This window comes from Acanthaster planci, linkage group LG07 (assembly GCF_054643075.1).
Source record: "Acanthaster planci isolate LZ-2023a linkage group LG07, COTS_SCS, whole genome shotgun sequence".
NCBI classification, from domain to species: Eukaryota; Metazoa; Echinodermata; class Asteroidea; order Valvatida; family Acanthasteridae; genus Acanthaster; species Acanthaster planci.
Window position 1 is genome coordinate 13,337,808 of NC_141783.1, and position 12,199 is coordinate 13,350,006.

Sequence of the window (12,199 nt, forward strand, 5' to 3'; positions counted from 1 at the left end):
TTGGCCTCTAAATCACAGCCAAAGAGCTAGAATCTGGAGTACAGTACCACAAGGAGTGGAGACCACCAAGTACTCAATGTTCATAACTTGGTACATTTACGTGAAGAACAAATTCACTTTTCTTTGTCTAAACCTCAGAAATGATACAGTTTATGATTTTGTAAGGGGTTTATCTGAAGAGAGTTTCAACTTATTAAATGCAGACATCCAAATAATGTATGTTTGTTGTCTTTTTTTTATCAACTGTTTATTGAAATTCTAGCATTCTGGTTCCCCCTCCACCAGGTTCAGAACTGATTGAATGGATCATGGACAAACTTCATGTTCACAACACCATAGAGGCTGTGCACATTGGCAACCTCATCTGCCAGTATGGTTATATCTTTCCCGTTCAAGACATGAAGGTGGTCGTGCTGAAGGATGACTCGGCACTTTACCGGTTCCAGAGCCCTTACTTTTGGCCCTCCCAGAGTAATTTAGATCCCGACAACACTGATTATGGTGAGTCCTTGGGCATACAATTCTCCTTCAGATGTCAAGGCTTAATGTTTTGATCGATTTCTGTACATGTAACTCCCAGAAATGTTTTATGGGGGACTAGATATGAATTGATATTTTGTAGCTGAAGCGGTACATGATGACCTGTTTCTGAGAGATCTTCAATTGTCATTCAGAACACATACGTATGCAATAAGATTCAAAGGGCTCCATTGTTACACTTTTTTCATCACAGAACGGGGTCACTCCAACCAATGAAAGGTACATGTACTTGTACTTGGTAGCAGTATTTCATATCTGTCATGAAGCTTTTACCCTTGGCCCTGTGGTACATAGCCTCTTTTGTACAGAGAGCAGTTCCTGCACAGTTGTACCTGTACATATACAGTATATCTGTTCGTAGACTTGTTTCTGAGTATTTTAGTGCAAAAATAGTTCAAAGGCTCCCAGCTAGAGTCACTGAATCATTTTTTCATGCCAATTACTTTGTAATTTAATGCTGCCAATCCCCCACCATGCCAGTCTGGAATCATTCACTCGACTGTGCACATGATTGATGAGATTTTGAGGGCATGAAAAGTTCAAATACTGCACAGCCTGTGGAAAAAGAGGAGGGTGAAAGGGGAAAAAAATCTTGGAAATTGCACAGCGGAAATTGCACATTGACGTTATATCCATTTGGGATCATGGCTTATTACATCTTGGTACATGTGTACTGTATGTGTACTGTATGTGTACTGTCCTCAGATTGTTTGGGGGAAAACTCGAAGAAATCTTCAGAAAAAATGGCCAGTATCCTGATATTTGGTATTTTTTTCAAAAAGTAAGAGTTCAATCTTTTTAACGACGATATTACCGGATATCTTATTGTTCAAAAAATTTTTGCCACATACATGTACAGTTTAGTACATTGTAAATGCCCCTCAAGGAGGCAAGTTAAACATTTTGTCACCTGATATCTCTGTCAAATGGGAAATTTTTAACTTAGTACATCACCACGTGTATAAAAATAGACCACCTGATCTTATAAAAATACTGGAGGCATGTTTTAAAGGTCTTCCTAATTACCATTTCATATTATGCAGTCAGGTAAAGTTTATTTACCGACAGTCCCTCCAAAATATGCATCTCTGGAGTAGATTTATACTACTGTACATGTACATGTACAAGAAATTCTCAATTTGATTGGAACAAGACAAAATGAGCAAATTTGGTATTTCAAAAAAAGCAAGGTCATTGAAGAGCAATGTGTCTGATGTCTCACCAGCGGGATATTTACAATCTAAGGCCAGTGTGTGTTTGTGTGAGTCGGCCGATGGCTGTGCTGATTTGGCTTGACTTTGCTTGCTTGTATTGATGTTTTTCTCAATGGGCCTGCTGTTGGAATATTGAACTGGCCCGTTGCTTGAGACTTTTGTTTAGGATCCATCTCAAGGAGATTACAAATGCATTGCAGCAGAGTTGTTGAATTGTGAGAAGGAAATTTTAGTGATAGCATTATCAAAGATCCGGTACTACTGATAGTGTATACATGTACATGCACCGCATGTTGGTTCCTACTGCCCCAGGTTTAGCCAGTTTTACACTGAATTAACTTAACTTAAATGTATGTATTTACTCAAGTTTATGTTTATACAATTATTTATTTATTTACAAATAATTTGGATTTGTCCCCCTCCCTTTTTTTTTTTACCCGTAAGTCAGTTTTTATTATTAGTTGTTTTTTGTTCTGTTTTCCATTATACCTGTAAGTGGCGGATCTCCACTGTTGGATATCAGAATAAATAAATAAATAGATAATAAAAATGTACCGGGACATGTACATGTATGATGGCTTTTCCCATCAGAAAACTCTGGGCTGTTGGCCCTGTTACAACTTTTTAAGACACTGCCCTTTTCCTGTACCAGTGAATTAAATGCATACATTGGACCAAATGATTAGTGATATTTTCATGAACATGTACAGCGTAATGGCATTTTTAAAATGTAAGAAGGTTGAAGACATAACATGTACATGAAAAGCTTCTCTTCATTAGTAATTTGCTTGACAGAAAAACCTTGCCAAAAAAGATTCCGTCCTCATGAAGGCTTGCCAACGCAGAGGCATCTTCCTCAATAATTGATCACTTTAAGCTGACATTGCATGTGCCAGTACACTCTGTGCTTACATCATCGGTGGAAGCCATCAAACACTCTGCCGAGAGATTACATTTTGCAGTTTCCTAGCAACCTGGCTCATTTACAGGGAAGCCAGTGGGACTTGCCAACTAGCTCAGCAGCTTTGGTGATGCTGGTCCTCCATACTTGCTGCCATTATGGTAAATAATTGAGATAGATAGAGTTCTTTTGTTTGGAAGATCAGATCTAGTGTGGACATTTTCAAATCTGGAGTTATTGTAATGTTTAGGGCAAGACCATATTGACCAGGGTAACTGAGGCCAGTGTATTAAAAGAAACACCAAAATATGCAGTTTAAAAATTTAAATCCACCTGCCCTATCTTCACTGGAATATTTATTTAATTGACACCTTTATGCTATTCATTTGGACGTACAAGTTGTGCATGGTAATCTGTAAAAACAAAAAACAAATAAACAAAAATGGGTCAGCACCCCTCATTTCAATGCGGTGGCAATCATCTTCCTTTTTTTAAGTTGGCCTAGCATTACATAAATTGTCAAATATGGAATAGATACACAGTCTGAAAAAGGGTGCTGTCACTGTGGATTGAGTATGATACATGTACATATATGGTACCGTTCTTGTACATTGGGACTTACTGCATAGCGTTTAAGCTTGTAGCTTCAGATTATAGGGTTGGGGGTTTGAATCCTAGCAGTTGGTTACATTTTGTGATCTCGGGCAAGTCACTTCATCCATACATGTACGTGCCTCTCACAACCTGTGTGGTCACCCAGTGGTACCGGTACACCCAGGATTTGTTGGAGGGGGACTTGGACCGAATTTTACCTCCCAATGAACTCCTTATGCTCAGCTCCCCATCCCTTCCCACGCCCCTTGCATTACAGGGTTATATGGCTGTATCAGAGTTAGTAGTTTAAATATTGAGTTTGTTTTTCATAAAGTAAAAGCAAAGATGAACAAAAGAAAAATAATTCATTTGAATAATTAATTTGTTCAGATGTACTTGTATAGCAGACAAATGAGTGCCTCTGGCAGAGTGAAAATACTCGAAAATACACTATTCATGTACATGTACTTGTATACATTCCACGAAAAAGGAACTGGTGGGTTTTCAAATGTTGATAACTGTTTCAATCCGAAAGTCTGCCCCCCTCCCATGCACATGAAAAATTTGGAAGTAAACAATGTACATGTACACTGTATACAGTATGGCCGAGTTTGGGTTTCTTGTTCTCGCGCTTGAACGGCGGGAACATAACTAAAGAACACTGTTCTTGGAACAGGATATTACAGCACTTCCTCGTCCGGGTTTTACAAGAACACACAGGAAAACTCATGAGATTTTGATTTTTGAACAGCTGCAAACATGGCAAAAAGTAGAGTGATGGCTTACAAACGCAGAGACAATAGGAAATTTTACAAAAGTAACATTAATTATTCTCCATAAAACAGAAATGAATGTTCCTGTCTAAACAACAGAATTTAGCCCAACTATCCAAACATTAACTCTCTAATAATGTACATGTACATGTACATGGACACCACTATGTTGTATGTTGCTTGCCATTAACTACCAGCGATAACCGGTTGTACGTTCCCGGCGTTTGAGCAGCTGACCCAAGAACAACAAATCAAGCTGTTTTTGTGAACATACATGTACGAGAACAAGCCACACGAACTCAGCCTACATGTTACATGTACATATACATGTACGGTGCACGTATAAGCCACAGTTGATTTGCTCTCCTTGCTCTCTTGAAAAAAAAAAGTGTGCACCCCTTCCTAGTTGCCCCCCTGAGAAATTTCATCCTGGTCACACTGCTGGCCACATGTAGATCTGGTTTGATTTGTGCACATTATTTTAATTCAAACTGAAATGTTCCCACTTTGTATTTGCTGTACTAGCTATCTATCTGGCCAAGAGATCAATGAGGAACAAGCAACAGCATGGATTGGAAGAATTTGAAACAGTGAGTGGCTTTTCCTTTCATCCTTAACCCAATACGTTAAATTCACTTGCAATGTTAATTGTATTAAGGGCATTTTTATAGGAAATTTTATATGTTATACGTATACATGTACACATTTTTGTTATTTATTTATGTGTTACTAATGGCATTGGAGTAAGAGGCCTTTGAGTCATACCGGTGGTTTTTATTTAAAGTAGACTTTCATTTCTCCTGGCATGTACAGTATCATTAGTTTGTCCCATTGTACCATTGTTGTGTATTGTGATGTGTATTTTTGTGATACCGAATAAAATAATTATAATAATAATACTGTAATAATAATTAGTGCCGGAGGACATATTAACCTTAACTTCTTTCTGCAAATGTTTCACAGAGCATGTGCAAACATACCGGTACTATGGCAGTGTAGTTGTAGCCTGGGTTTGTGATGATACATCTACATGTACATCCTTCAACATACTTCACGTTGGAGGCCTACCTCCATGATTTTCCTGCTTAAACATGGGTCAACATCATGTTGAACTTTTTTTTTGGATGCCCACTCACAAAATATCCTTCTGTAGCCGTCAAAGTTTCAATTCATTTTGTACACACATGTACATAGAGGTAGGCCATGTAATGAATTTCTTGAAGCAAATACCGGGGTGTAAGAATTCAACTTTTATGCTGATTTCAGCTTTTTATTTTGTTAAGCTTTTTACCCTTAATTGCAGCTTTTTTTTGTACACATAGTCTTTATAAAACTACAGCAACTTGTTTTTCAACTTTTTCCTACATGTAGCTGTTTTCCAGCTTGTTTACTGTGACCCCTCACACCCCCGTATAGTATTAGTCTGCTGCAGGGTCCCGGAGTGTTGCAAAAAAAGAAGTTACAGTGAGAAGTATTGTACAAATATTATAGAATTAACTCTTAAGAGCCAGTACTGTATTTGCAATTTCCTGACTCAGAAATTCAGAATTTTCCCAGTGAGCCCCAAGCTGGACCAAGAAAGGGTACAATTTTCCTGGCAATGAAGGCTCTTGTGGTAGGAACTGCACTTTGGTGGTTCGCAAATGACTGCACAAGTTATGGTGGTGTCACATGAACACTAACATGGTTCCTTTCAACCTATGAAGGGGGTGCTTTTGCTCAAGGCAGATATATATATGTCCAGCCTTTTTTCACTCGTCACTTTTGGCCCAGATTAGTCCTGTGGCTTGGGCTGGTTAGCTGCAAAACACTGCTGTCATCTATCATTTGTTCACAGTTTAAATTGGCAAAATCCAACAGGAGTTGGCCACTGCGTGCATTTCTTGGACCTGGCAGGCATACATAAGCTACACATTATAAGTAGGAAAGCTTTCATTAGCTGATAATGCCACTTAAACCTGCTTATTAAATACATTGTAACATGTGCAATTACAGTTTGAGTTCCCAGAAGCTTTTTATTTTCTTGAATTCTGACAGGTATTGTAACTCTACTTTCTATTGTAGCGCAGAGTTCCTCAGGGCTTCTTCCCCTTACTCATCTGTGTCCATGCAAAGATCTGCTTTCTCAATGAACATGTACAGAACGTGTTCATTAGGCAGGTGTCTGCTGCTAATTTGATGGGAAGCACTAGAGCTTGTGTAAAACGGCCCTGAGAATAACATCCCAGAACCATAATTTGGTTAGAATCATTCTTCTTCATACTTTACCAGTACATGTACATGTACAGTATGACAGCAAGATGCAGGACATACATGTAGAGTCTAGCATTACCATTATACAGTTTGTGGAACTTGTATGGAAACGCAACACATGCTGTCACTCAATCTACATGTAAGCGTACATGTAAGTCAATTTTATGTGAAATATCATTGGTTCTTTTTTAAACTATACCAGCACTTCAATTTTTTTAAAATTTGACCTGATGTTATTAGTATCTCTTGAAATTCCACTGGCAAATATTTTACATATGGGTAGACATACATGTACAGTAGACCTGATAGCAAAACCTTGTGCCTTTTGAAAAAAGAAATCAAATCACCCATAGAATTTAAACACAAACACTAGGTTATTAAAATGTGTGTTGACATCGTGTGAGCATTCCCGTATTATGAGTTTGCATTTGGCCGGGTTGTACACACATGATCTATTACTGTGCCGGCAGTCTTGTATATAGGCCTATTCTCCTGGCTCCGTTTCCCACTAACTACTAGACAAAGAGAAATGAAGCTGAGCTGTGCTCCTTCCTGTGGAAAAGGAAATGAAAACTAGTCCACAGGTACGCACATTTTTTACCCCTTCTTTGGCTGCCTTGAATTTGACAATTAAGATGATGGATTCCATGGCAGTTGTTGCCTAGAAACCAAGATGAAGCCAGCAGGGGCAGATACTACTGTAATAAATTGAGCCCAGAGGAATTGGACTGATTGTAGCGTGTCTTTGTAGAGAGTAAACATCTTCAGTGACAGGAAACTTGAGACGTAAAGATTGTGACATTATTGCCATTGTATGCAGGAACGGTGGTACTTAAACGCGTTCGTGTACTGTACACACATCGGGATTACTGTACATGTCCTACGCTTGTATGGTGTCACTTTCTGCATGCTCTGTGTCTAGTCAGAGTTCCTTCCTAATCGCATGCTTAAGGTGGGCCTTTTTTAAGGGGGGGTGAAACCGTTTCAGAACAAAAAGGTTTATAGATAACTGGGAATGGAGGGCAAATTTAACTCTCCTGTGTACTAGCATGTTCCAGTTTGAACAACTATTGATGCAGTCAAAATCAATGGAATTGCTGACCCCTATGCACTCTGTCTATCCTATGTAGTAATTGAAGCTTAACCACAGAACACTGACATTTTGATTTTGTTGTCAAACCAATAACCATCAAACGGCTTTATTCCAGAAATGTATGATACATTGAAATTGAGTGAAAATCTTCCCTTAAAACCCACATCAAAAATAAATTCCTCCAGCCTTGGAGATCGCGGTAATGAACAAAATGATCCTTTTCCTCAAAAGCCTCATTTGTTTTGATAAAGGATGCATCAGGAGTTGATGAAGCAGAAGGGGGTTTGTGGTACATTTACGTGTATGTACAGTACTTTGTTCCATGGTTGGTTGATGGGCAGCATGATGCTCTTTGAACAAGGCCAAGCACTGGCCTTCCTGTAAATCTCATTGCACGGGATAACTGATTTCTCTCTCAGGGCTTTGAGGGCATCTTCCTTAAATATTAGCTGCAGACACAGGGGAGTACTTAGCTACATTGTAGACCACATTAATTACCGTCGAGCCGGGTAATGATGAGACCACAGGGGGTGTAGTATAGCGTACATGTACGTGTAAAGTAAAATTATTGCTTGACCCTGCCTTGGGCTGTATCGGCAATTCGTGATTCCTTTCCTGATCGTGTCACAAGTAAAAAACATGAGTCTACTCAGGTGCGCTCTGTGCAGTATATCCATGAACCTACAGGTGCACGTGTCTGCACACGTGCGTGTGAATGCATCATTACTTCAGTCCAACCAGTAAATTCGATCCCTCACAAGATTACCATGGGCTACAAAGTTCCTGCTTTAGTCTCGATTTCACCGATGGCTGCACTGATCAGACATCTTTTGGTTTAAGATCTAGAGGGATTATAGAAAGAAAGGTCAGGATCAACTCCACGGATTTAGGGCAGCTGAGGGCAGAGTTGACAAAATTATGGATGGAAAAATGGTCCTCAGAGCCTGAGAAAGTGGAGGGAAGCCATTTAAAAAAATGGCTGCAAGTAGGTTTGGGAATCATCCATTTCCCTCTGTGTGTCAATTATCCAGGTTACAGTGGCAAAGAGAGTTGATACGCACTTAAAAGCCGTCACCTGTTAAGGAAGATGGTACGATTTGTGCACATTAGAAAGAGATTACATGTACATGTGATGTACACGTACATGTACATGTACACAATGTATGTATGCACAGTGTGTCCGTCAGCTCTGGGAGTATTGCACATGGCCTTGTTCTTGTTCATGTGGGATTTTCATGCAAAGATGGAAAATGGACTCAATTTTTTCCACTGAGTTTCTTAACTTTCTAAAATTTTTATGATGGCATATTGACTAAAGCTTTGGAAAAACTCCTTTACTGGTGTCTGCTAGTTTTACATAAAAATTCACCAATGAAACATCATGCATGAAAATGATTTGACCCATCAAAAGAGATATTATTCATTACACTAAAACAGCCCCATTTTCTTCTTTATGCTGAGTTAAATTTTTTGTATAGTTTCATGAGGCCTATACTGCTCATTACATTTATGACAAAATTTCCCTATCCATTCCAGCTTTTTCAGGACAGACCCATTGAATCAGGTAGAAGTGATGATATAACGCGAGTCACAACTTACATACATGTATACATGTACATAGAAAAGTTATCGCTATTCAAACCCCAGGGATGTTGAGGTTGACTATTATAAACCCCCTCCTTTAATGTTAACCAAACCAACTTATAACAATAACCCTAGGTTATCATGCTGTAATTAAAATGTAATTAAAGCCTCATTATCTATTGAAAGAATTGTTGGTTTGTGTTATTTTATGGCAAGTGTCTGTAGGTACATGTAGCTGTACACAATAAGTGGAATTTTCAACTTCTGCCTCGGTACATTTCAGTACATGTGTGGTCATAACAATTTCAAAATGGACTCAAATGTAACGCGTGTCACCGTGAAAATGCCCATGTGGACATTACAAGTTAAAGTTACCCTGCACTGTTACATGCACTGAAGGGATGAAACACAGGCTACAAACAGCTCAACAACCCAGACTGTGGGCCTGTTTGATTCACACAGATCTGGATCGTGACCAGTGATGATTCTCACGCTGGTTCGCACCATCCGTGAAGCGAGATGTGGTCTCTGTAAACCAATGACAGATCACTGATCGTGATCCAGATCTGTGTGAAGCAAACATGGCCAGTGTTTTCAATGATGATGGTGCTCTGCCTTCATTGTCAACACCACTCAATGTTCTCATATTACATGTACCTACTACCGGTACACGCAAGTGCAGGGTTAGTCAATTACGGTGATAAATGAGGCCATTTGTGAGGACTTTTAGTGTAAGGATGAGGAGACAGTCATTTTTTCCAATAGCACTGTGCTGTACTTTATGTGCCAGCCCATGGTACCGTATAATTTGTGTAACACCTTCACAATTAACTGCAAATTTTCTCATTTTGACTTTTTAAAGAATTGGAGCTTTAAAAGATGATTTTTTGTGAAATATGAGGTGAAAATGAGAAATCAAAGCATCCTATTCTCAACTTCCTCAAGAACACGAAAACAATTATGAATTAACAGCAACATTTCACAGATTTGAATTGAGACCAAAATTAACCTTGCACACTGTCCGTCTCTAACTCAGTGTATTATTCATTTCAGATGCTGCTAAATCATTTTAATCCATCCACAGTAACTTGAATGTTTTTTTCCGAATTGAAGCACTAAAACACAACATCACCACGCAAACAAACAATTTCTTTTTCAAATAACATTTTTAATCAGTTAAAATTACAGTTATCTCTCTTGTCAACTCCTCCGATGAAACTTAGCATTTTTCCTGCATAGTTTTCTAAATAATTCTGAAAGTTGATCCAAAATTTAATTTGTCCAAAAGTAAACCATTAATTTTTGATAAAAGTTTCCCACCCAAAGCAAAATGCAAATAAGTTGCTTAAAACACTTAAATCACAAACATTTTGGAAAAGCCCTTGCATATTTCTCAATCAAGGAAAAATTTCTGTAGGCCAACTAAATGTTCCACACAAGATTCCAAAAAGGGATAGAGTTGTCTATGCCTGACAGATCTTTGATGCAGGACGAACTAGGGATTGTTGTTCATCCCTTGCAAACTCTTTACATTAATGCAGTACTTAAGAACTAGAGAGTTGGCTAGGGATAGACGATTCTATTCCTAGTTCATGATACATAAGAGAGTTAGCTAGGGATAGACGATTCTATACCTAATTCAGACTACATTAGAGAGTTGGCTAGGATAGACGATGCTATCCCTAGTTCATACTACATTAGAGAGTTAGCTAGGGATAGACGATCCTATACCTAGTTCATACTACATTAGAGAGTTGGCTAGGGATAGACGATCCTATTCCTAATTCATGATACATTAGAGAGTTAGCTAGGGATAGATGATTCTATACCTAATTCAGACTACATTAGATAGTTGGCTAGGATAGACGATGCTATCCCTAGTTCATACTACATTAGAGAGTTGGCTAGGGATAGACGACCCTATCCCTAGTTCATACTACATTAGAGAGTTGGCTAGGGATAGACGATTCTGTCCCTAGTTCATACTACATTAGAGAGTTGGCTAGGGATAGACGATCCTATACCTACGTGTAGTTCATACTACATTAGAGAGTTGGCTAGGGATAGACGATTCTATCCCTAGTTCATACTACATTAGATAGTTAGCTAGGGATAGACGATCCTATACCTAGTTCATACTACATTAGAGAGTTGGCTAGGGATAGACGATCCTATACCTAGTTCACACTACATTAGAGAGTTGGCTAGGGATAGACGACCCTATCCCTAGTTCATACTACATTAGAGAGTTAGCTAGGGATAGTCCCTAGGAAACTCTGTAATGCAGTAAGAACTAGGGATAGAAATGTCTATCCCTGACAAATCCTTTAATGCTGTATGGATAAGGGATACAGTTGTTTATCCCCACAAAGTCTAAAATGCTGTACAAACTGGAAATACATTTATTTAGCCACCAGGGATAGACTTGTTAAGCTCTTCAAACTCTTTATAATGTATGAACCATTCATACAGACATACATGTACATTCGTCCACCCAGCATAGTCTTAATAATACATAAATCAGAGTCTGTCTGGTTTCCAATGAATTTTCTTATATTTTTATGATGGCCTCAATGGACCTTTAACTCAGTTCTGCATTTTTGATACAAAATCCTACATTTTTCTAAAATCTAAATACATGTATTGTGATCTTAAAAGTTACTTTTTGAAACTAGCAGAGTTTCATCTAATGTTAATTGAAAACTGCCACTGCCAATATATCGTAACAATTTATTCATAAGAACTGTGCAGCTCTTAAAGTATCTGTCCCACACCGTTCAGATGAGAGGACTATGGCAGATGTGTGTCCATATCCAGTACCTGGCACACGATCCTCTAGGCTAGAGACTTTTATCTAGTAAAATCAAATAAAGACGAATGGTTTTTCCATCAAAAGAGAAAACAATTTCAAGGAGATGGATATCTGGTCATCCCTATCTAAAGTACTGAAGTGCACAATGTGCTTTGGAGCTGGGTCTGTCCCTAGTTAACAACTGTGTTGTAAGTGTGATTTGTATGTGTCAATTTTATTGTCCATGGAAAAACAGACACACAACACAAAAGAGGTGCACAAAAGACGAACTCTGAGAACTAGAACCAAGCATTTGCAGAATTCTTGGAAAAAACTGCACATAAATCATCAAAAGACAAGTCTTATCTGACAGAATAAAAAAGAAGTGCAATATTTTACAATTATTTCAAGTAGAGAAATAAAGTCGCATTATGGAGCATCAATTTAAAGCTTTGT

The 12,199-nt window shown here is 38.4% G+C and overlaps 1 protein-coding gene across 1 annotated transcript in view; it reads left to right on the forward strand.

The window, feature by feature from the left end:
- LOC110981810 (regulator of G protein signaling 9-like) overlaps positions 1-12,199 on the forward strand; it is a 51,067-nt gene that overhangs the window by 10,345 nt on the left and 28,523 nt on the right. The window contains exons 3-4 of the mRNA XM_022239749.2: positions 286-501; positions 4,548-4,612. Of these exons, the coding sequence (XP_022095441.1) occupies positions 286-501; positions 4,548-4,612 (281 nt within the window). The remainder of the gene's footprint in view (positions 1-285; positions 502-4,547; positions 4,613-12,199) is intronic.